This window comes from Ambystoma mexicanum, chromosome 1q, assembly GCF_040938575.1.
Source record: "Ambystoma mexicanum isolate Mex_15411 chromosome 1q, UKY_AmexF1_1, whole genome shotgun sequence".
NCBI classification, from domain to species: Eukaryota; Metazoa; Chordata; class Amphibia; order Caudata; family Ambystomatidae; genus Ambystoma; species Ambystoma mexicanum.
Genome location: NC_090922.1, coordinates 480,594,988 through 480,621,450, shown reverse-complemented (window position 1 = coordinate 480,621,450; position 26,463 = coordinate 480,594,988). Strand labels below are relative to the sequence as shown.

General features: G+C 45.5%; 1 protein-coding gene across 1 annotated transcript in view; it reads left to right on the top strand.

Annotated features, from left to right (window-relative positions):
• The first annotated feature begins 9,008 nt into the window (after window positions 1-9,008).
• LOC138529189 (phospholipase A2 inhibitor and Ly6/PLAUR domain-containing protein-like) overlaps window positions 9,009-26,463 on the top strand; it is a 66,157-nt gene continuing 48,702 nt past the window's right edge. The window contains exons 1-2 of the mRNA XM_069640819.1: window positions 9,009-9,143; window positions 14,083-14,202. Coding sequence (XP_069496920.1) covers window positions 9,092-9,143; window positions 14,083-14,202 — 172 coding nt within the window. The 5' untranslated portion in view covers window positions 9,009-9,091. The remainder of the gene's footprint in view (window positions 9,144-14,082; window positions 14,203-26,463) is intronic.

Here is a 26,463-nt window from a genome sequence, read left to right as displayed (position 1 = left end):
CAAGTTTTGCAGTGATAAATAACCCACAGTATTACTTAAATATGCGCATATTTCTTGACCCTCAATTTTACAAACTGTAGCAGATGTTGTCGGCATGTAAACTACTTGGCAGTACTTTCATGGCGAATTGCTCTAGAATTGCTATAAAACAGAGTTAATTTCTAAGACGCACTTTGATCGCTGTAGCATACATATTAAGCAGTTTTAAAATAAATGGCAGGGAGACAAGCCTGCAGAAGCTCTCTGTGACTCCACTGTGCCCACCATCCACAGTTGAACCCCCACTGCCCCCCAAGCATGGAGAAGACATGGGGCACTTCATTGAACTAGCACCTGACAAGATGGCCGCCAAAATCCACTGGGCTGCTCATACCTCCAACCAGCATGCTGATTGGAAATCCAGCAAACAAATGGCCTTGGTTCACCCGAGCCCAGAGGCTAGGCTGGCCACATCTTTTTTTATAATTTTTTTTTTATTTATTGTGCATTAGCCACATTTTTTGACTTTGAGCACATTCAACAAAGACATACATATGAAAGTAAAAATAAGAATAAGACAATATGCACAATCCAATCACATTTGTGAATAATCAATCAAAACATTCAAATTTAAAAGAGAAAAGAGTAAAACATGAGCCACCAAATGAATCAATCCAGACCTGTTCTTGTATAATGGAATCCTGTTTCTGATCCTGAGAGTCGTTATTCGATCCAAGCATTGTCCAAAAGGTTCTGGAGTTTCTCAGAGAAAGCGCATGGAGCATTCTTTCTCCATCTTGCTGGAATAAAAAATGCCTATGTGATCGAAACCAATTTCTGTAGTTATTATTAAGAATTCTGATGCTTACTCTGTAACACTCTACATCCCGGTGAGATCCCGGTGAGACCTTCTTAACACCGCCCTTTGCTGTCTCAACTTTTCTTTTGTTCTATAATTTCTACATTAAAAGTATGTTTGTGAATCTTATGTGGATTCTGAAGCCGAGCGTCTGATGAGGGCAACTTAGAGATAAAGTGGAGAAAACCCCCACGGGTTACAGTATCCCGACAATTGTTTGTCAGAACATTGATCTACCATAACGCTCAATTCATGATTGAGCACTTTCCCCCCTCTATCAAATTTCCTAATGTAATTTCCTGCCCAGTTGGTAGACAACTTATGGTCAAAGACAGGTGCCACTAAATCGCCTTCAAAGCATGGGGTTGCCGTTAGCATTGCATGATCATCCATTTTTCCCTCCCCTATTTGAAATCTTAACCAGCTATCAAAGATGTTTGTGGAGGCAAAAAAATAATCAATCGTTGAGAACGATGTTCCCCTGTGCCAGGCCGGTACATTCGGAATGTCCCCCCAAATGTTGCCTTTAAACAAACAAAGATCCCAGTCCCGCATGAAATCTACCCAGGTTATGCCATTACTGCTTTTAGGACGGGAATTTCCTGTAGATAGAAAAATTGTGGAAATACATAGTGAATTTAGATCTCCGGCAATAATAATTTCATCTGCTGGATATTGGGAGGAACACTCAACCAGACAATCTGAGAGAGATTGCAGGTACCCATTTAGAGGGTAAGAACTGGGGTTCCAATACGAGTTTACAACTATCAAACTTGAACCCAATTTAATGCCTCTTTTCATTACCATCACCATGAAAATGCCCTATCTTTCATTAGGTAGTATACTAGAGGCATTAAAAACATCATTGTTAAAAGCCATAAACAGACCCCCTGTTGGTCTACCACCCGCCGAGCCCTGTGCCAGCTGTTGGAAAGAAGAAAACCCATCAATCTCCACCAAACTGGTTAACCAAGTCTCCTGAAACAAAATTAAATCAAATGTCTTAAATATTTGTGTTTTCCTAGGCTCTTGAGAGAAAGAGGCATATCCTCTGGTATTCCATGACAGTACATTAATCTGTGTCTTTACTAGAGCTTCTGCTGAGTCATGCCCATTTTCAGGAAGTCTTGTGAGATTATCTCAGGTACCATTTACCACAAATTCAGTGGGACCGCTACATTTCCCTCCTGCGCAGCCGATGCTCGTTCTTGATTCTGAAGACTCATCGATTGTCCAGTTGTTGCTGCAGGACAGACCTGTGAAATCCTCAGTCCCTTTTGGTCCCATGCCTCAGCCTCTCCTAGGATTAAATCCAAGCCGAGTCTTGATTTTAACACCACTTCAGCAGTGTTCGTGTCAGATCCAAAAGGGAAGCTCACAACCTCAATGTCTGCTGTTGTAAAGTACTTCAGAGTCGGAATTGTCTTCATTTCTGACAAAATCGTTGATCGATTTAGTGGTATACCGTTTTGCATAACAGGCAATTTTCTTCAGAGAAAAATATTGAGGTCCGAAACTTGTTTATAAGGTTAGATTTTTTGTGCTGATCCATTACAAAGTTGCTATTCCCCATAGGGACTCCTGTTGTATTATTGAGCCACTCCCATTTTCTAATCAAGCGACAGCCTGTTGCACTTGGGGATTACTTTTGTTCCTTGGGCGGGGAAGACATTCACAACCGCTGTTATTCAATTCCCCTGTGCTACATTGATCCTCTTTATTGATAACAATGGGGACCTTCCCCAGAGTTTCAGAGTCTCCACTTTTAGTCTTTTTCAGAAAGATGGGGGCAATTTTTACCAGGGGGTTGACAGGTTTGCCTTTTCGTTTGGCCAATAGGAAAATTTGAGCAATTTACTTTATGGCTCAACTGATTCTGTTTGACTTCCTACTGTTAGTTTCACTATTTCTCCATTTCCAGTAGGATTATGATCATTAAGTCCTTTGATTTAGAGATCTTCTACCCCTTTTTTCCTTGGCCAATTATGGGTTCCTTGTCTTTCTGCTTTTTGTCTTCCTTACTCAGACCTTCCTTTAATTTTCAGAAGAATCGATTGGAATCTGTTGTCTGATGCTTCCTCTTTGGTTTGCCTTGATTATTATTGGCCAAATTAGGGATCCAAATTTGAGGATGATATATTTATTAACGACCCCTGCTCCAGATCTTCCTGAGGGGACTCAAGGTCTACCAAAAGCGCCAACCGTAGAAACTCCTCCATTACAGAGGCTGATAAGGGAGCATCATTTAAGATCGGATCTAGAGTGGCATTGGGGAGCTTACTTTGCTTCATCCCTCTGTCATTTGGTCAGGGCGTTCCGATTTCTCCAATAGAATCGCCAAATCCTCTTTTAATTCCCTGAATAGTTCTGCCAAATTATCAATTTTTACTGATTGCTCTCTGGTTTCTTTGCAAAGTTCAGTCAAGGATTCACCCATTACATTCATTAATAGCAGATTTTAGGGCCACCATAGTCATTTTATTTATCTCCAGGTCCTTTGTGATCTCCAGCAGTATGCCCGTATGCTGTTGAACCTCTGTTTTGAAATTTTCAAAAACCTTGACCAATGAACTTAACTTTAGTGCCGTTACTGTAGGAGGCACGAGTTCCTGAGATACATTTGCTGGTTGCTGGTTGCACATCATTTGAGGATTGGTTGCCAAATTAGTGGGCTTTTGGAGAGGAAGCAACTTTCCCTGTTCCAGACCCTTTTCTCCTAGTGTCCTGTTTGAATCATGCGATAAATTTCCCAGAACAACCATTTCCAAATCGGGAAGCTCTTCATCTTTTGTTTCACTGAGATTAGGAGTGGATTGAGCTTGGGGGTCCTCGAGTTGTGCAGATTCCGCCCCCTGATTGGGAAGATCATATGTAGTACAGTTAATCACTGACTCTGTCGCTGACATAAGATGATTTGAAATCACATTCTTCATGGTAGTCGTCCTTAGCGTGTAGTCAAGTTTTCCTTGAAATAGGGCACGGATGGGATAATTCAGCAGAGTCGATTCACCCAGTTCCTGCCTGGCCACCACCGGCATTTTCCAGATATCAGATCCAGCTGGAGCCAAGTTATCTGATGGATAGACGCTAGGTGGATGGTGAAATACACCCCCCAACTTATAGTGCTTAAAGAAACTTGAACTTGTCCCCCCATCCCTTGTCCCTGAGTCATCCTGCCAACCTCGTTAGCATTGTTCTGGTTGTTACAGCTGGTTTGCGCTCCCTGGGAGGCACTTCGAAGATCATACATTTTAGAGAGAAGCATAGAAAGTCACCCCAATACTTGGGTCAAAGGCCACAGGCTCGCAGTCCCCAAGATTGGTGATCTGTTTGGGGGAGATTAACCTGGTAGAGGAAGACTTGCTGTAAGGCTGCTTATCTGTCAGAAGCAAAGATCTCGGGTCAAAGGCAGGAGGCCAACAGTCCCCGAATCTTAGTACACAAATGTAAGCACTAAAGCAATAATAGGTCGTAAGGACTGACCACAAAGGCGTATGAACCTTAACTCGCAACAACTCGTGAGGGCACTGCTACTCCTTGCCCAGAAGACTGTTGTGTTGGCGTGACAGAGCGATGACTGGCCCCTCTGCTTCGCTCCGAAAACACGCCAATGCCGCTGGAAGGAAATGGAGACGGGAGAGGGGACTGTATTTTAAACCCCCCCCTTCTTCTTCCTTTATAGATAGGAACGAGGGGCTAATAAAACACTACCCACTCATTTAGCAATTTGAGTATATTTGGTGAAGATGAGAGCGGACGCCTTAATACCTCAAGATAGACTTAGAGGGTCGAGCTCTCTCGCGCCAAGTAGATAAGATATGGATGCTGTCCCTCAGATATTGCCTTGAAATTCAGTCATGCAGCGGTTCTGCGGCGGCAAGCTAATTTGGCTCAAAGATGGTCGCTCCCAGCTGTTAACAAGTATTTACAAGTGCATGGAGGTTACGGCGCTAAAGAGCCGGGTGCAGAATTACCTTTGTTTCTCGGAGGAGATTGATGAGTGGGTGAAGTTCTGCATGCACACCGCTGCAGTCCGCCGTCCCGGACGTGCACCGACTGCACAGACTGCTCCAATCACTCGACTCCACTCCGCTGGCCGCATTTGAAGGCCGGATCTCAAGGCTACAGTAGCTCTCTGCTGCTCTGCTGTGCTCACCATCCACTATGGGACCCCCACTCAGCCCCAAGCATGGAGAAGACACGGGGCACTACATAGAACAAGCACCTGACAAGATAGCCGCCTGGAGGCAGAGCAACCTCCACTGGGATTTTCATGCCTCCATCCAGCATGTCGATTGGTCTGCCAGCAAACAAATGGCCATGGCTCACACGAGCCCGGAAGCAATGCTGGACACATCTGAAGGCCGGGTCACAAGGCTGCAGGAGATCTCTGCTGCTCCGCTGTACCCACCATCCACTATGGGACCCCTCACTGCCCACCAAGCATGGAGAAGATATGTGGTACTACATTGAACAAGCACCTGACAAGATGGCTGCCTGGATGCAGAGCAAAATCCACTGGGCTGCTCATACCTGCATCCAGCATGCCGATTGGTCTGCCAGCAAAAGAATGGCTGTGATTCACCCAAGCCGGGAGGAGACACCGGCCGCATCTAAAGGTTGGGTCTCAAGGCTGCCGGAGCTCTCTGCTGCTCTCTGCTGCTTGCTGCAAATATTGCAGCTTCCAATCACACCCGAGTCGCAGCTGACAGAAGATAGGCTTGTTGCACATAAATGGCTTCGATGTATCTGGCCTGTACCATTGTGTTACTCTTTATTGCCCAGTAATCACTGTGCTTCCCTGCCCGACCCCCTTCCTACTGGCTGCTATGCCTTGCTCTGCCTCTACTCACCCGTCAAGAGGGTAAACCAAGACAAGCAGTATGCTCAGCAAGCCGCTTCTAAGACGCCCACCAATACCTGACTTGACCCTGCCCATTGATGGCCACAAGGCACTACTGAGATCTTGTCCGCACCTGTACATGGGGCCATGTGCAATCTCACTGTGCCATGATAACACCTAGTACGGTGGAGGGACCACAACGCCACCCTCCAACAACCCCAATTGTGTGTCCCGTGAGCCGTCACCAAGCTCCAAGGCTCATGCAATAGATAGTGTTACAACCGCCTTCGGTCCCAAGCCAAGAGGACCCAACCTCAAACCAGGCACAACTCACCCAGCTTCCCAATAGGAGAGTCCTAGCCGCACACCAATGCCATCATGCAGTTTCTTAGGATCCTGAAACTACTGCAAGCAGCAGCAGACCCACCTCAGCCTCAAACACTACAGCCAGATTCACCCAATGTGCACCCAACAACCACCCACAGTCCCAGTGAAGAATAGAAGACTGGACACAAGATTCACCAGGATTAAACCCCACTGCCTGCCTATGTCCATCTTAACTAGAAATGCACATTTAGGCAGGAGAATACGCTTGGGGCCCAAACCCTTCTCTCCTAGCCTCCGAGACACCCAGTAAAACAGCCCATTGACCCTCAAACACTCTCACCTCCAATCCTCAAGGGTCACCACTGGCAAACACAAACAAGGTCAGCTGAAACCTACAACCAACGTCAGACAGACCCCAAACAACAACATCAGAAGCCGCAACAACGTATCCACGCAGAATGCAACACACATTGCGACCCCTAGCTGACACGAAGGAAGACCAAGCCTCCAGTCGCACTACCAGATACAAACCCCTGGCACACAAGCTCAACCCCTTCCATCCTAAAAGGAGCTCTTATTAATGCCAGATCACTCCCGGCCTATGCCCTTGACATACATGACCTGATCATAACCCAAGACCTAGACCTGCTAGCTATAACTGAAACCTGGCTACATGAAGTCTCAGGCCTAGCTTTGTCACTAGCACTCCTTGAGGGCTTCACCATACTCTGATATAACAGCGGGGACTCTAGGGAAGGAGGGATCACACTCATATACAGAGACTCTCTTAACATTAGACAGGCAAACAACACTATGGAAGATAACTATGAACTTCTCATAGTCAAACTCACCACCTCCTCGGTAGACTCTGTGACCATCCACATCATCTACCGACCAACGGGCCAATCTACCTCCCTCGAGGAAGACCTCATTCAGACGGTAGGAAAACATCTCAAACTTACCTTGAGGACCATAGTACTCGGGGGCCTTAATTTAGGCCTCAATGACCCTTCAGACACCACCGCCTCAGTGGTCCCCAACACACTTTCCAACCTCAACTTTAATCGTCGGGTCTCATCCCCAAGCCACAATAAGGGCAGAACCCTGGACTGGGTTGCAGATCTGAATAGCCAGATCTCGATTACTTCCAACTTACCCTGCCCTTGGCCAGATCACCACATTGTGACATTCACTTTCCCGCAGCTGAAACAGCAGTCTCATACTTCCCAGCTTTGGCTCCTACCCTTTCACATAGCACCTGCAAAATCTCCAAGGAGTCGATCTCACCTCATCACAAACCACTGCCACTGGAGAACCTTGACTAGCTATCAACTTAAACACCATGACCAAGACTGTAAACTTGGTGGCCCCCTTAGTGCCCAAGAAAGTGAAACCAGTTGGTCACATCAACTCCTGGTTTACCCCCGACCTCCAGGCCTTGCTCCAGAGAAAAAGACAACCTGAAGCAGCTTGGAGGAAAGGCCCTACAGATCAGTCAGTCTAAGGCTTCCTTCAACTGAATTGCCAAAGAATATAAACAGTCTACCATCACAGCCAACGGGACGGCCTATTACACAAGAATATCGAATGCCAGTTCCAACTCCCAGGAATTCTTTAGAATCCTGAGAGAGTTAGAAACAGCATCACCCTCCCCACCACCATTTCCAAAGACGAGCCATGGTGCATAGATATGCAAAAGGCCATGCGATCCAAATTTACCTCCCTACAACAGAAAATAGAAAAGAAACAAGCCTTGATCCCAACTCGTATCCCACACCTCTCTACGATTCACCAAAGCTCACCGCCCTTCCACTTCAAAGGGGAGAGAGGAATCTTAGTGACCCTTCTGCAAGGCTTTAGAAACTTGTCTCGTTGCTGAACTACACCGTTATATGGTTTGAGTACATTCACTGAAATGTCTTTGCGTGTGAAGTAAGCATCCGGCGCCGCACATGCCTTTGCTTTTATGTCTTTATGTGTAACTGGTTTCCTTAAAAGTGCCCTGATGCCTGCGTGTTTAGGTGCTTTACAAATGTAACAAGAAAAAGAAAGAAACAAAGAAAGAAAGAAACAAAGAAAGAAAGACAAAAAAAACACTGAATAGATAGAGCATTTAAACTGCGTGTCCCTTCACTAGATACGACCAGGACTTGAAAGTATGCCACTTAAAAGGTGCACAGCAGTTGGTGCACTATCCAAACACTGCAATGCTTCGTGTGTCACTGGATAAAGAAAAAAGTGTGGGGACTCATTTACATGCCAATGGAATATGGCGTCCCCAGCAGTAATTAACATATCAAGGTGCTGTCTGAATAAAGTGTGGGGACGCCTGAAAAAACGTGGGGGACTCCATCCACCAGCGTGCACTCTCGACTTGAGCCCTTGTTGAAATTGTGTTTTCCTTTCCACTTACAAGTATCACTTCAAGTTATGTCTGACTTCTCTGCTACTAACTCCACTTCCGCTTGGAACGGTGTGGGGTTCCCTTTTCACAGTAGCTGCAAAACCAGCAGTGCGGATTTTAAGCCTGGGTCATTCAACATTCAAAAGCACAGTACTGCACCTCTTGTGTCGTTCCTGCACCATTTCGTTAAGTGGGATAAACAGGAGCACTTCCAGCACACTTAGTGGGACAGAGTGTTCTGCGCTGTCTAGTAAATCAGTCTACCTGGACATCATAGTGAAGTGGTTCCACACGTTTTACCTTTATCACCATAATGATGAACTTTTTTTCTGGTATGCGTTTACATCTATTTTTGAAACTTTAATCACGAAGGAGGGGAAAAGAAACATCTCTCCATTTAACCAAGTTGATGTTGTTGAGTGCATTACATCATGCTACACGGTTCTTTAGAGGTTTGCTAGGGGCGTGCCACAAAGCATCAACAGTGCACCCAATCACACAGCAGTTGGAACAGCAGACCTGCCACTTCTGCTCCTCCTCCCATCAAATAGGGACGACTCCCCCTTCCTCATTTCAACAGTATAAAAGTCATGTCCTGTGGAGGAGCTGTACAGAGGATAAGAGAAGCTGCACACTTTAGGTTCCTCTGCATCACCCAGCTCCATCCACAACCAGAACCATGAGGATGTTCCTCACAGCCGTGGCCGTCCTGTTTGCTGTGATCACTGAAGGTGAGATATGATTACTTTCTTTGCATTATTTTCTTAAATCTGCATATTTTAAATTGTTTAATTTGTTGCTCAGAAGTTCGAGGTCGACTGAGAAAGGAATGGTGTCATAGGAGGCCCTTCTATTAGGCCCCTAACTCAGCAAAAGCGGAAGGCCTAATTCACGGAGAACCTGCTAACCAAACACTTACCAAATGCACAGAGAACCCGCTGCCCGTAAATGAGTTTTACTAATTGGGAGTCAGAAGAGAACACAGAAAGCCAGCCTCCTCATCCCGAAAGTTAATGGTGGGAATTGCTGATAAGACTATGTTACTGGTAAACACATTTCTATTACGTTGATAGTAAAATAATTTATCAGGCAGGAACTTATGTTCTGGAACATTAACAGTCTTGAGTATAGAACAAAATAGGGTCAAATTACGTAGAATCTATTGTTTTGGTGTAAGCAGTGTCATAAATGTCTTTATACAATCTATGTAAATTGCGCAAACTTCACAAAGAGGAACACTTCCATCAGAAACTAGAGGTCTATCGTAGTTAAACTTGCATCAGAGTTATTTACACAATGTTAGAGAGTATTGAAAGTAAAGTTGAAATATTATAATCTATGGAGTAACATGAAAGATGTACTAAGTGACTCCATGGTAAATGAAGGCCTTGACGTGAATTCAGAATTACTGGAATCACTGAGGATCAACAAACGGTAGATGTGGGAAAAAGCAATCAAGGAAAGGAGATTGTTCTGGAGATGTTATGTTATGTTATGTTGATTTAGGCGCACACCACTGCCATTTGCATGGTCTCCAGGCACTCAAAGATGATGATGTCAGAGTCATTAGTCTTAAGGAATGCGAAGGATTTTGGCCCAGAATGTGGCAACATTAGTAAAAACACAGCTCTGATTAATAGCTCCAGGAATTATAGGTAAAATGACCAAGTATTTTTGAACAAACTCTGCACCATCTCGTAACAAGCCGTTCTCCTGAGATGGCAGATGATAGGCATTTTTCCAGACGTTAATGCCACCATGGCAAGTAACTTGTTAATGGAGGGTGAAACTAGTGAGGCTTGCCTTTGTGCAAAGAAAAGAGCAGTCTGCCAGAGAACTACAAATGGAAGATACAGAAGAGATGTTTCTGATTATAGCTTTTTCTATAAAAGTCCAAATGTGCACTCACAACTTCGTGAGGTTAAGACAAAAGTAGGACCATCCAAATCTCCATCCAAAGCTATGTAGTTGGTATTAAATGCAGTATTTCTAATGTATTGCTCTAAGAACATATATTCCAGAAGGGCGCACATATTCGATTGAGAGGTTTGTTGCCTTCTATTCCAGTTCTTTCTTAAAATACTAGGTAAGACTCCCTGCCATTGTGCCCCTCTACCTATTTTGCAGTATTAATTAAGTCAATTCCAGTGAGAACCCGTGCTCAAATCAAATGGGCTAAAATCCTGGGAAAATACCTATTGTTAGCTCTGCACCCTGGCAGTGATATTACTACAGAGGCAGATATAATACACATAAGTCCCCCTCCCCTTCCATTTTTGGTTACCATATAAGATACTTTATTTCAAGCTACCTCATTCCTGGATCACTTATAATCAATCCAATGCGGTGGAAACTAATATTAATGAGGGTTTAGTAATACAGACCCTTCTCTCACCGAGTAATCAGATTATTCTACTGATCCAAGAGGAATTCTTCAGGGACGGTAATTCTACCTTAGGCATCAAAACAGACGACGATAAAATACTCTCGGACAAACTGTTAATTGTACCCCTGTTGAACACCCGCTCATTAGTTAAATACTGGGCGGAGGTTGCTGACTACATTACCATGTATAAACCTGATGTGTTTGCGCTTACGGAAACCTGTCTACATTATACCGCTCAGGTCGCTGTTGATAATAATCTGCCAACTGGGTACAAAATGTATAGGGTAGATTGTATAGGACAGCGAGGGGGGTAGGCAGGCCTCCTCCCTGCCTACCTTGCCCTCTCCTCCTTCCTCTTCTGTCTTGCCTCGAGCTGCTTCTACACCTCCGCAGGGCATACCTCTGATTTGTACCCCTCCCCAGAAGTCTTTCAAGGATAGCAACCTTCTCCATATTGCCACTCTAAACTCTTGCTCAGCTGTCAAACACTCCTCTGACATCTGCCGCCTCCTGCAGGAACTTGACCTTGATGTCCTCGGTCTCACAGAGACATGGTTTACGGCCAGCTCTGTCACAGACTTTGACACTCTCTTCCCTGATGGCTACAAGATCCTCTCTGCGCCCAGATCCAACCATTTTGGAGGTGGTGTACTCTGATCTTCCCCTAGTGGATACCTGCCTCTGCTTTTGCTACACAGGCCTACTCCTCTTTCGAATGCCTCATCTGCAGGCTCTCTCTTCTGGCCATTCCCTTACTGTGGCTACCATCTATGGGCCTCCTGGTCAGATCTCCACCTTCCTCTCTGAGTGGGCAGACCTCTCCTCTTCCCTCCTGGTCGCAACCACTCATCTTCTCCATCTTGGAGACTTCAACATCCACCTGGATACTTCCTGTCCTTCCACTGGACTCTTTCGTGACCTCTGCGACTCTCTGTCACTCTCTATTCTACCCTCTGGCCCTACTCACTCTGCAGGGCACACTCTGGATGTTCTGATCTCTTCGGACCTTCCCCTTTCTATTCCTCTCAACACTCCTCTCTCCTGGAGTGATCACTTTCCCCTTTCCTCCGATCTTACCCTCTCTACCGCTCAGGCCAATCCAGGCCAATCCAACTCCAGCACTGGCTTTCACCGCCACTTTCTCACTCCCCCCTATCTACCCCCAGCTGACTCACACCCTGACACAGCCCTCTACATGCTCCACTCTGCTATATCTGATACTCTCAATGTTCTTGCCCCTGTCATGAGGATCTGCTTGAAGCCCAAAGTCAAGTGCAACTCTTGATATTACTCAGACCTCGGCACCCTTCAACGCAAGTGCAAGGTGGCGGAGAGAAAATGGCGTGCTTCCTGCACATCCTCTGATAAATTGGCCTGCCGCCTGCTCCAAAGGCAATATCGGCTCTCTGTCTGCACCAAGAAGAGAGCCTGCGTCTCCGCGGCATCTAACAACGAGGTCAAACTCTTTAAAATCTGCAAGGAGCTGACCAATCCTGCTGCAGTCTCTACCTCTCCTGCCCCCTCCCAGACCCTCTGCACGGCCATGGCTTCTCATTTCATCTCTAAAACTCAGGACATCCTATCCTCTCTCTCCCCCCCCCTCCTCCCTCTACTCCCTGCTCTTCCTCTTACCCTTCTTCGGCCACCTCTTCCCCCTCCTTCTCTGCCTTTCCCCTGTTCACCTCAGATGAGGTTTCTAGACAAGCCTGATCTATGAAAGTCTTGTCAAAACAGGTTTACCACTGTTTCTCCAAAACCATCAAGGTCCACATTGACCACCTGGCAGCAACTACTCCTTCACCACCGGAGTCTTCCCCGCCCTCCTGATGCACTCCCTTGTGCACCCTTTTCTTAAGAAACCTTCTGCCGACCCTTCTTCCCTGGTTAACTATCGTCCAATCTCCATTACTCCTTTCGTAGGCAAACTCCTTGAAAAGCTGGCCATCTCCCAGTTTAATCTGCACACTGAATTTGTTGGTTGTCTCCATGACCATAAGTCTGGCTGCAGAGCGGCCAGAGTACAGAAACTGCTCTCCTGAACATCCGTGAAGACCTCCTCTCCAACCTTGATTCCAACAGCCCCTGTGTCCTCATTTTACTTGAACTCTCTTCTGCCTTTGACACAGTCAACCATGCCATTCTGCTCAACCGTCTCTGTGATTACCTGGGTATCACCAATCAGGCCCTGGCTTGTCTGAATTCCTTCCTCTTCGATCGACCCTCCCGGTTCCAACTTGGCTCCTTCCTCTCCTCTATCTCTATCTCTACCTGTCGTGTTCCCCAAGGCTCTAATCTCTCTCCCTGGCTGTTCAACCAACACCTGGCACTTCTTGCCCTCCGCATTGCGCTCTATGGCCCAACTTTCAGACACTATTGCAGTATGTGTTCTGAAATGCATGTTCCGCTGTACACTCTCTACACTGAACACTAAATTCTGAATTAGAATCTCGGGAGAGGGAAAAGAATTGGTTTTCTCACCACTTCTGAAACAATGTTTTCCTCCTCCCCAGGTTCTGTCTGAGGGCTGCAGAGGAAGGGGAGGTCTGTGACTTGTGATCCTACTGTGAAATACATGTGCCTCTGCACACACTCTCCCTCTACTCCACCCCACCACTGAGATTTAATTGCAGAACACCATCTTTCCTGGAGACCTATTCTGCAATAAGATCCAAAAGGGAGAATGTTTTCCCCCATATTCTGCCAGAGGACTGCATTGGAGGGGATGGTATGTGAGCTATGAGTCTGGTTCTGCTGAATACACACGCCCTCGTACCACAATCTCGCACAGAGTTTTCAAGCAAAATAAAATCTCATTGAGCCTTAGTTTTCTACCTAGATGGTTCGCTGCGGCCCATTTCCAGAGTATATATGGTTTGCACATATCGTGTTACTGTAACCAGGGTGTACGTTCTTATGCTGTTACGTTTCTGTGCTCGAATAGCTAATGTGGTGACACCGGCAACCATCATTTCTCATAGCACGGGACATCCATTGTTCCAAAGTTAACCATTTTTAGTGAAACAGGATATGTAATGGTTAGTTTTCTGCTAATGCTATAGAACATTTTCCTTAAAAAGTATCAGTTTCTCATGTGTTTATGTGAATTCTTCGTCAGTGCTGAATAAATAAATTGCACCCTATGCATTACCATATTTCAATGAGAAGATGCAACAGGTGATTCTTTAGGACACACGTCGTTTAAGTTTTCCTTTTGGACATCATTGTGTGTCTTTTTAAGTGGAATCTTGAGAAACTTAGAGCATAAACATTCTCTTTCTCTTCAGGGAATTCTCTTATTTGTGAACATTGCACCAACATGAACGCTGAGAGTTGTAGTGGCGTGTTTGCAGCTTGTCCTGATAACGTCACACATTGCGTCAAAGGTCTGGAGAAAAGCAATAATGGTGAGTGTTTTGTGCAAACTGTGGCTCCATTGCCAACCAAGACATAATTCATGGCACTGCCAAAAATTCTTATCACTTTTTCAGCGTATTCGTCACCTGTTTTGAAACTTTCCGAGATTTTGAACGTTTACATGAAACGTTCTGCTGTAGTAGCTGTGGATGGAATGTCTCAAAACGCCATCATAAACAAAGCAGGAGCCCAGTTTTCAATAACGTGTCAATTGTGGGAGCGGCAAAGAGAGGCAATTTAAGCCTCTCAAAAGTGGGCTAAGTTAGTAACCTAAAACGAAACCATTCACCTACGCAACATTGGTTAAAAGATCATGGGAGATCATCGAATGTTTAGACTTTAAGCTTTAAAATGGGATGGTGTGCTAATAGCATTTTTTAAAGGAATTTGTGGTTACCACTTATACCTGTATCCAATTTCCCTTAAAATAAACTACAAACTAAGATGCTGAAAAAGGTAGAGGGCGTAATTTCCATTTCAGTGGCAACGCGCTTGCCTTGGAAGCAAGGTGATGCAAAGCAACACAGGCTCGAATTGCAGGTCCGGGCTTAGAAATCATTATTCTTTTTGTATTTGTATTTGGCAAATAATTTAATTTAAGCGTGTTATAAAAAAAACAGTTAATAAATAATTATAATATCAATACTATTCCCAAGGCAGTCATAGTTGCAGCTGACAACAGGGACAGATTAGTGGGGACAAGGCGTGTGAATGGATAGTGGAGCAGGAAGTGGGAGGCATGAGAGTGCTTTCTGGCTCCTGCATATACACAGTGGAGCCAGAGCACCTCCATCATGCTGCTGCTTGGCCCAAGGCACAGGAGCACTGGCTCTCACATTCACATTCATCCATCTAGCAGCCTGCATCCTTACTCGGTCATGCAAGGCTGGGGAAGCAAAATGTCCCCGTCTGGCATATCTCATTGGGCACTCCGGTTCCCTTTGGCAGTTCAGTTAAATTCCGCACAGGAGCGTACCCTCAGCTGCTTGCTTGGCTCATCCATTATGTGACATGACGCCCGTCACCCATTATGGATGAGCAGCCCACACCCTTGCAGATGGCCATCCTTTACAGACAGAGGCACAGAAAGCAGGTAAAGAATTCTATTGGCAGATTCTGCCTGCATTGCTGGCCTCCTTATTGGCCTATGCCCCTCTCGCTGAGGATTATATTGCATAAGTTACGTTTTTTGCACAGTGCTCTAGCTATTATTATTACATACCCCAATGGCACACATTATATGTATCCTGGAATGATGGAAAATAATTTGTACACTGTCCACATTCAAACCTCTCACGTGACGGTTTCCAGAGAACTCTGCAGCAGGTCAAGGCCATCCTTCCATTTAATTCTTCACCCTAAATCCGAGGCAGCCCAAATCTGGGAGGGGCGGGTGGGACATTTTACTGTAGACTATACAGACTACTTCTGAGCACAGATTTCTAAAATTCTCTGGATATTTTAGAAATTAAATGCAGGTTTTGAAATGTTTGGACATTTACAGACTATTTCCCCTCTGTTACAATGAAATTTCCAACTCAACATAACTATGACAAATATTTCTGCAGAGTTTTACGAGTTTCCCCATAAATTTGGACTGCCCCTCCCCCTAATCCATCCTTAAACATGGCCAGCATCACCAACCTCTCACACACTTGCAGGGGGCGCATGCAACGCTGTTGACAGAACGGGCGGAAGAGGCAGTGAGATGCTCAAGGGGTCTCGTATACAAAACGAGCACGAACCTCCAGAGGCACATGATGCCCAAGAACCGTATCGAGCGAGATTACGTGAGCACAACCGGTCAACCAGGATATAGATGCCAACTAACCAAGACCACTAACAATTTCCTCCTCCGCTTACATCTCTCAAACTCCAAACCAAACACAACCACAAACCTCCAGCACAACAAACTGCACAAACTTCACCACACTGCAACAACAAAACAATAAATGCACATAGACGCGCACATCAGTACACGACGACTACCGGCAGCATACACCCCAGGCCCAGCCGACGGACTCACCGGGCTGAGCCTGCCAACAGTACATCACTGCTCTCTTGCACTTTTCCAACCTCCACCCACTAACTCACCCGCCCTCCCCCCCTCTTTCAGAGGCGCCAGAGCGCCAGGGGACCACTCCGGTGGTGATAGTGCGCAGTACAAATGTCCTTTAACATTAACATTAACATTAACATTAACATTAACATTAACACCACAGCGGAGCACACTTATCCTGCACAGAGGAGACCACCAGTGGTATGATACCACCCGCCATCTCATGGGTATCTGCTTCCTATGAGCCAAGGCTGGGTTGTAAACATGAAGGGAATAGCAGCAGCAAACTGAAAATAACAAAACCATTACCTCTCCCTGATCTGGTGTAACTCTCTCATTGCAACCTTGTACAGGACTTGGAGCCTTCACAGCAGTGGATCCAAGTGCTTGCTCACCCATGTGAACAAATCAGTCCAGAACTACACTACACTCTAACAGAGAACACTCATGGAACATGATTAATTCATTTTTTCCAACCCCTATCTAATGGAAGAACCGAGATGGGCTTGAGACCCTTCGGTCCGATCTTATCACATGTGCAGTAAACCAAAGCCAGTACAAAATAATCCACATTCAAGCCTGGTGGTGGGTGCAATATGGACTGTTAAGTCAGAATCTGTAGATCCAGTTAAGAAATAACACTTCCGAAATCCCTTATTAGGGGAAAAGGACTGGTACCATCTTCCCACTTGACAATATCTTTCCCTACCTTGCCATTACCTTATCATCTTCTTGTGGCATGCATTAGAATTGGTCTTGGCAAATCTCGTCTTCTCAGCTTTTGTTTCCTCTGTAGTGTACACACCTGGGACTATGAACAATAGCTCATACTCCATCTTTAAGAAAGCTAACCTAAGGCTGCATCAATGTCTCTCCAATGCTACCCATTTGAGAAAATGACAAACCATAGCCCATTTATGGCTCTGTGTCAGTTGCACTGAGATCTAAAACCTCACTCCAAAACCATATTGAAGTCTGGAAACCTGGGCCAGTATGATAGTTCAGGGGTAACACGTTTGTCTTGGAATAAAGACAATGCAGAGCAAAACCGAGGTTTGAATCCCAATCCTGTGCTTAGAGACTATAGAGTGCTATAAAAAATCAATGAATTAATCAACCTGTAAACAACAAAACAACACATTCAATTCCACATCAAGCCATGCCTCAAGCCCATGTAAAACTTCATATTGTCCAACTGGTTGTCCTAGTTGACGAAGTCAGTCGTTTCTTATACAGGTGTTACCGAGACTCACAGTTGGTTCTACAAGATGTAAATTCACCTCCAAAGGCTCACAGTCTCCCTATAAACACTGCCTCTCTCTCTCTTTGTCTCTCTGGAAAGTACAATATGAGCTTCAAGGATGTGCATGGAGTTGATAATGCAGGTATATGAAGACAGGACAGCTACTGAGTATAGAGGCACGGTCTAGATTTCAGATCTCTGAACAGGACACTCTTCAGCTTTCATAGGGAGGACAGGAAACTCCTGCCTAATATCCCAGTTCTACATGAGTTCATTATGCCATGCTCCTGTTCTTACTTTTCGTTTATATCTCTGTTCTTCAATGCACTCTGTTCTGCCAGAGGCTGCACTCCACCATGACTGATTTCTGAATGCCTGCTGTCACTTCTGTACACATGATTTCTGCTGCACCCTCTGAAGGCCCTCCCCTGTACATACTACATGTGCTAATTGTTAGGAAAGATTCCCCTTAGGTGCAATTTTCCCTCCGTTTGTGAACCTCCCAAACGTTTTGCTTTTGTTTGGAGTACCTAACCTGACTTTTTCCAGTGGAGCACAGCCTTCAGCTACACTCCTCTGGGCTTTCGCTCATTTGTTATGGGGAAACTGACATGCCCTTCAGGCTGTCAGTACTGGGAAACTGTGTCTCCCTTAGTTTTCCACTTTGTTGCCATTTCTTGGTAACTTTTTTATCTATGTGCCAAGTACCTTAGAGTACCGCGCATAGGGGTCCTCTTACTTTATGACCCTAGCCATCCTCCGAGGAATTTTGGTGTTTGTACAAGTGTGCCTAGGAGGAACTGGTGGCAGCAGTTTACATTTAAAGTATTTTTACTTTGTTTTTTGTGGACCAAACCGCATTTAGCGTGTTTGGCCAAAGACTGTGGCCAGAGCCGAAAATGGTCATGCCACAACGTCTTTTATTCTGTCCTTTGGCCATTTTGTCCCTTTGCCTTCCCCCAGGTGGAGGGACCTGGTTATTCCTTATTTGGGCATGCAGCCTCCCGCGGAAACCTCAACTTTCGCGTGCTCCTGCTTGTCACATGTGCTAGTGCCCAGGAAGAGGGTTGGGACTGTCTGGTCCCAATCCACACTACTGGTGCAAGTATGTCTGGTAGCCATGAATGACTGGAACCACCGTGGGCTACGATTGGCCCACGTCTGGTGTGCATGCAAGAGAGCAGATATTCCATTGGCTATCTGAGATTTGAGCAGGAATCGAATCTTGGATAAGAGAAGGGGCTCAGCATCCATTCCAGGTCGATCTACTGAGGCTCACACTGAAATTCATAAGGAGCCAAGTATCCTTAATAAGAAAGCAAACTCGAGGAACCGCCAGTGACATGCTTTGAAGGTTTGGCACCCTGACCCCGCTGTTGTCCCCGCAGACACCTGTTTGTTCATGGAACCAAGAAGGCACACAAGGGCGCTTCACCCCTTTGGAGTCATGGGAACAACTATGCTTGGCTTCTCCTACTTACCCTCGCAAAGAGCCTCTTCGGAAGACTTCCTGGGCCATCCATTGAAGTAACCAACTCAAACGCAGGGTATCACCACAGGAACGCTGCCGTCCCGAGTTGGGACTCGAGACTTGAGGAATTGCTAGCTTGTGGTCCTGGGCCCTCTACCACCAAATCTCCTTGTCCTAGTTCCTCTGGGCTGTGATTTACAAGAGTGCACCACGCCATGAGCATTTGCCATCCCTGTGTCGCCCTGTTGAAGCTGGAACAAATCTTCTTCTTCCTTCAAAGGCTGAGAAAAAGCAAACTTCCCGTCACAGACGATCGTCCCATACCGCAACCGCTGAGAGCCGCAGCCTCCTGAATCTGCAGGGTTAACACCAACAGGCAAAGTGGGCTAGACTGCCAACGTTTGGTCCAGTCTGTGTCGAGGCTCAGTGAGTACTTTCCTAACTTACCGGTGGCCCCCTGGCACATCCTTTCACTTTTGCACATGAGTGTCCCTCAAAAGATACTCACCTGGGCTGGGTTAGCCTGCGCTACCCATCTATTCGCGAACTCCGAATGTCACTCTATCTGCAAGGGTAGACCCTCTCCTAGGAATAGGAACTTATTTTTCATCACCTCAAGCCCCTTCCTGAGCAGCTACAGCCCCCTGAAGAGAACCCACTTTTTCATTTACGCATGACCGCGTGTTGTTAACGCACAATTGTACTTTCAGCACGAGGCTCCTCTCTACTTAGGGGTGGACTTCATAAGTTAGGGATTGTTGATGAAGGACTGCCTAAACTGATATTTGTGTTGATTTAACCCTTTTACTGTTACAGTTGTGGTTATTTTCTTCCCCCATCATCAGCCTAAGGCTAATCGCATTATTGTTTATGTTTATTCATTTGTAATGCGCGCCAGAGCCACGGGTATCAGGGCGCAAGAGCAGCAAGGTCATTCTCAGCTTGGTTACAGTGCTGTACAGTAATTACAGGTGTGTACATGGGTCAGTGCAGTTGCAGTTACAAAGGCAGATACAATAACAGGCAATTTACAAATGTACATAGCGGGGCAAGCAAGGGTGAGGTTAGTGGTCATTTTCCTTTATCCACTGAATGTAGTTGCCCCTAAAGTGGGGGTAGGTTTGAGGTGTCCTTAAGGTTGGTGGCAGGGAGTTCCAGTGTTGGGCTGCTATCACCTGGAAGCTGCTGCCCCCAGGTCTGGTTTGTTTGAACCTAGGGACTGTGAGTAGGCTGGCATGGCAGTTCTGGTAGATCAGTTGGGGGTGCATCTCTTGACTCTGTCAACTAGGTAGCGAGGGGCTGCATTGTTGAGGCATTTGTGTGTCAAAGAGGCTACCTTGAACATAATTTTGTCAGTGGTGGTGAGTCAGTTGTGGGCTCTCCTAATGTTGGAGATATGTTCTTTTTTGGCGATACTCAGCGCTGCTCTGAGAGCATTGTTTTGCAAAATCTGGATTTTGTTTGTAACATATTTATTGTCTCCTACATATAGGACATTGCAATAATCCAGTTTTGATAGGATTAGGGCTCTGGCTAAGGTGGTACCACTCTGGGTTGAAAGGAAGGGTTTGGCTGCTCTTATTAGTTTGCATGTGTGGGCTGTAGATGAGGCCATGGAACTAACCTGTTTACGGAAGGATAGGGTGGAGTCTAGATAGAATCCTAAAGTTTTAACTTCCTTGGCTACCTTAAAATAGTTGCCATCTATGCTGAAGCTAGTGTAGTTTTGATCCAGTTTGTTTAAGTTAGGAGTGGAACCAAGGATGATGAGCTTGGTCTTGTCATTATTCAGGCATAGACTGTGAGAGGCCATCCATGCCTGCATGATGAGGTACACCCTGTTCACCAAGGCCAAATCCTTGTCGTAATCTCCCGTCAACGGGATGAGGATCTGGGTAGCATGGCGTAATTGGTATAGGTGATACCCAGACCGTCAAGATCATCAAACAGGGGCTTCATGAACACGTTGGACAGTGTAGGGGAGATGCATGATCGCTGGGGAACCCTGCATGTGATGGGGATAGGGTCGGCGGAGGCTGATGTAGAGAAGACATGCATAGACCTGTTGTTAAGGAAAGATTCAATCCAGCCGATGGCTTCTTGCGAGAAGTGGGCTGCCAAGTCTAGGTGGTTGCAGAGAATTTTGTGGTCTACTAAATCAAATGCTGCTGAGAGGTCAAGTAGAAGTAGTAGAGCAGTTTTCCCGTTGTCTCTAAGGGTGTCAATTTGAGCTCTAAGATCAATGAGAGCAGTCTCGGTCCCATGTTGGGGTCTAAAGCCCGATTGCCGGAATCCCAGGAGATGATGTATTTCTAAGTATTGTTGTATTTAGAGAGAAGCTGTTTCGTCTAGTATTTTTAGCAGGAAGGGGACGGTGGAACCCTGTAGTTCGTGGGTATTGATGGGTCTAAGGAAGGTTTTTGAATAAGGGGAGAACCCAAGACTCTTTACCTGAGGAGAAGGAGGCATTGATGAGCTTGGTAATGAAGGTTGAGAGGTCTGTTACCGCATCTTTGATGATTTGTGAGGGGCAGGGGTTGCCCTGGCAGTTCGAGGGTTTGAGGCTGAGGATGATTTTTTCCACCTCTAACGTGGAGACTTTGGAGAAGCTGAAGCGGGAAAGGGGGTTAGGTGTAGAGTTATGGGGTGGGATAAGGGAGGAGGTGTTGGCTAAGAGGGCTGAGTGGGTTAAGGATTCTTTCTTGTTGTTAATTTTGATTTGTAGTCCTGCAACTTTATTAACAAGGACATTTTAGACACTGGTGCACCATTGTTTGTCTTTCACACATGTGTCAAGGACAGGGATGGGTGTTTCCAGCTCTTTGATGATGGTGAACAATTCTTTTGTACTAGAGTTGGCTTGTGATATTCTCAAGTTGTAGGATTCTTGTTTAGCGATTATGATTTCTTTTTTGTAGATTGCAGTTATTTTATTGAGGTTCAGCTTATTATTATCCGAGGGTGATTGTCTCCAAACCTGTTCATTTTTTTCGTTTCTCTAATCTGAGAGCTTTCAAATAGGGAGAGAACCATGTGTTCAGGTATTTTTTGGGTTTGCTTTTTCTCAGTTTTAACGGTGCAATGGAATCTAAAGCTGATCTCATTACTTTTGTTGTAGCCATCTATGAGGGAGTGAGGATTGGAAGTTGCTGATAGTAGGTTCAGGGTTGGGAGAATGAGAGGGATACGTTTTTCAGCTGTAATGTTTTTCTTATTTCTCGTTGGGATGGCTGAAGCTAGTGGGTTATTAGTTGTGGGGCATGAGGCCTTGCGGGAGAAGGTAAGGAGATGGTGGTCGGACCACGGCTGAGGTGAGATGGCAGTGATGGAAGCCACAGTTATAGTCTGCGACCCAGTCAAGGGTTCTCCCTTTGTTGTGGGTGGGGAGGGTCGCTCTTTGGGTGAATCCTAATTCCGATAGGGTTTTGTCGATGAGGTGGCCTGAGGGTCTTTGGGGTCTTTAAGGCCTAAGTTAAAGTCTCCTAGGAGGAGGCTCCGGGACGTATTCTTTTGGTTGTTAATAAGGATGGTAGTGAGATCCTCCTCGAAAGAGCCTAAAGGCCCAGGGGGTCTGTAGAATAACTGAATGGTGAGGGTTTGAGAGTTGGCAGTGGGCAGTTTAGCTATTAGCGATTCACAAGATGTGAAGTTGTCTGAGGTGGCAAGTCTCATATTGAGGTGAGTTTTGGCAATTATGGCGAGACCTCCGCCTCTGGATTCTATTCTATCTGCTCTGAGGATAGTGTAGTCATCTGGGATAGCTAGCATGAAGGCTGGGACAGGAGCTGCGTGGAGCCAGGACTCGGTGATGGCTAGAAAGTCCAGTTTTTCTTCTAGAATGAGGTCTGCTATGTCTGTAGCATGGCCGACTAAGGAGCGTGCATTTATTAAGGCACCCCTAATGGGAGGGGTGATGGTTTTGGTAGGAATGGGTGGAGTGGGTATGTTGTGAGGCTTGTGCTTGGCCACAGAGCTGGTTGGGTTGTGCTTAGGTCTGTTCATGGGTCGAATGGTGGGAGTGACTATGTACACAGGTGGAGTCCAGTTAGTCAGTTTAGAATGGGGGGAGTCCCTGGCACGAGGTTCGTGTAGTTTGGGTGGCCTGGCACTTAGTCTGTCATTACTGGTGGAAGGACAACAGGGGATAGATAGGTGGGGCAGTGTGGGTGCTGAATAGATACCTGGTAGGTACATTCTGTTAAATATGAGTAATACTGTCAAATCTGGACAACAGGCCTAGCACTATATTGTGTCAGACAGGCAATTCAGTTGTGATGCCTTGGTGCAGTAATAGTCGAGGCAGTGAAATATAGGCACTGTTAGCACTAGAGTGTCAACAGACAGGTAGTTTAGTTAAGACGCTGCAATGCAGTGGTGGTATAAAACAGTTCAGTTAGGAACACTTTAGAGCATTGGCAGCAGAAGGAAATCAATGCTAGTGACAGTTGTAGGTCGTTATAGTCTACACAAGTCTACAAGTAGAGCCACAGAGGTAGGCTAAATTCGGAATGGGCAAGATAGACCTAGGATTGGTATGGGCAGGGCTCGGTTCAACATAAGTCTGGTGGGCTGAATTCAATGTGAGCACAGTAAGCAATGTTTAGCACGGGCACATTAGACTGGGTTCAGCTTGAGCATAGTAAGCAGCATTCAACATAGGCACATTCGATTGGGTTCAGTATGAGCACAATGAGCAAGTACAACAAGGGCACGTTAGGTTCGACAGTGTGGTGTTGTAGTGTGTTAGGGTGGCACAGTGTGAAGAAGGAGTCGGTTAGGGAACAAAGCCCAAATATAGTGCAACCTGGATTTGTTATTTAGCAGATAAGGTCAATTCTACATACAGAAGGATGCCAACCAATGATAACTGGTGGGGAGCAGAGCACAAATGTACTGCAACCTAGAATAGATATTTAGCAGATAGCGTCAGTTCTACATACAGAGGCTGTCGACCAATGATAGCAGTTTAAGGAATAAAGCACAGGTATGTAATGACCTAAGTTCGAAAATAAAAAGTAGTGTACATTAGGTGCAATTGCAATCATGATGAGGCAGGCATAGTGACAGTGGTGCCAAAACAGGGCATTGACCAACAGGGTGGAGCAGGCGTGAGGTACTTTGTGCTCAATACTGTAGATTGGAGGGCCGGCCCATTATGATGGATAGTCAGTGGGCTGCAAGTCTCAATGCTATGGACCTCAGTGTTGGATAGTGTATGATATTGTGTGGTACTGTTTCTTCATAAATGTGGTTTATTTGTGTTTTGATTATAAGGCCTATGATAAATCTGTCTAAGGGTAATCTGTTGCGTTTTACTGTGTGTGCTTATTATGGGCTTCCGATCAATCTCACCCCTGCTGAGACTTAGGGGTCATTACGAGGTGGGCCGTAAGGGCTTAACGGCACCAGTAAAGGTGCCGGGGGCGTTAATCCCTTACCGCCCTATTACGAGTCTGCTCGCAGGACACGCAAAGGGTGCCTGGTAAAACCAGGGGCCCTTAGCGGGTCCTGCTAGCAGACCAGGGAGATAACAACGGGCCCGTTATTAAGGGGCCCATTGTTAGCTCCCTCCCCATTCCAATTGAGCCTTATGGGGGCTCGAATGGGAATGGGGATGTACCGGGTCCGGGTTCCTCGAATGAGGAATTAGCGGGTCCTGCAAGGTTGGAATGGCCCAGTAATTCCACATTTAAGGAACCCGGACCCGGTACCTGGAAAGGGGGTAACCATGGTGCAAATTACAGTATGGTTACCTCCAACCTCGTAATGACCCCCTTAGTCTTGACCGCCTGCCAAGCTAACATAGATTGGCCTGGTTTGTCCAGAAGGTTCCCCTGTTCCACTAAACTAGGGGGGCCTCCTAAACCTCTGCCCACCAGGTCAGAGTTTAGAAATCCATCTTAACACTAATGAACCTCCCTTTTATGGAGTTGAAAAAAGAACAAATATCACCATGTAACTAGTTTCGTCCAAATGCCTAGGAAGCTGAACCTCAATTGCATGATCTTTCTATAAGCTCCCAGCTCGCTCCTCAATGAAATACCCTGTGCCAAAACAAATCAATGCAGCTCATCCTCACATTACACCGGAGAGTTGGAATTCATTTCATCATCATCTGAGTTTATTTCAGAATAGTCAATTTCATAAAACGTGTGCAAAAATACATCCAATAATAAACATTTAAATAAATAGAATAGAATAGAATAAAAACCAAGAAACACAAATACTCGCAACTATGTTCACTTCATTTCACATTAAAACATGATGATAAACTTACACACGTGATTCATAGCACTTAGATTAACATACACAATAGACTCATGGGAGCGAGACATGAATGAAATCAGAATTGAAAAGCATTAAAAGATGTTCCTACCTTCATAGCCTGCTGCAAATATGATTATGATAACAAGGCCATAACACTAGCTCTGGTATCAATAGAAAGCATAATACAGGTCGTCTTGCGTAAAACCCATATCCCTTAGGATGGGCCTTGAATTAAACTCTTTAGTATGGATATAAACCAGAGAGAAAAACATAGCTCTGTAAGTCTTCTTGAAGAGAATGATATTACAAACTACTTTCATCCTCTGCTGAGCTATTAGAAGAACATTTTGCCTTAACAGACAGTTCAGTCCGGCACGTGTTTTAAGCATCACTCAGATTTAGAATTACTGTATGTCAAATATTCCAAAATATTATGCAAAATTAAAAGTACATGTTAGGATAACATTATTTAATTAATTCCTTACTATCGCTTTCTGAATAATAATAATTCACTCAAGAGGTTTTTAAATGTCGGCAAGATGTTAAATCCATATAACCTTGGTTAAAAAAATGAGAAAGTTCATTAATACTCTACAAGGATCACTTTTTGTGACCGGACCTTGGAATTCACAATGAGGCCGAATTGGTCTATATAAATCTATTTATATATTTGTGAAAGGGTGTTTGTATGTTCGGGGTTGGCTCTAGCCCCATAACAGTTGGTGGGCTGACATTTTGGCCTACGGTTGACATACCCGTCTGGGGTGTACTGGCGATAGTGAAATTTGACCAACCCGACCCATTCGCCCTGCATAGGGCGGGGTTCAGCCCTGTGCTATCAGTATAGGTGATCCCGGGAGATTGCTGATTTTGCGACTTTTTAAAAATAGGCAGTTAGGACACAATATAACATGCACAAGGGTATAGCAGACCCCCACGTGCATGTCAGCTACAGACCCGGGCAACGCTAGGGGGTGTGGCCAGTGTAATAATATGAGTTAATGCTGCCTTGCTATTACTCCACACTCTTATCCAATGCAAGGCTGGTGCTACTACAAGATCATCTTCCGTTAATCCCGATCCCACCCCGTTAGGCACTGCATAATTTGGGGATACATTGGGAACACCAAGTCAATGTTTAAGAAAGTAATTTTCTCTGGTTTGTAAAGGGGGAAACATCAAAGAAACCCCAGACACGGAGTAGGAGCTAG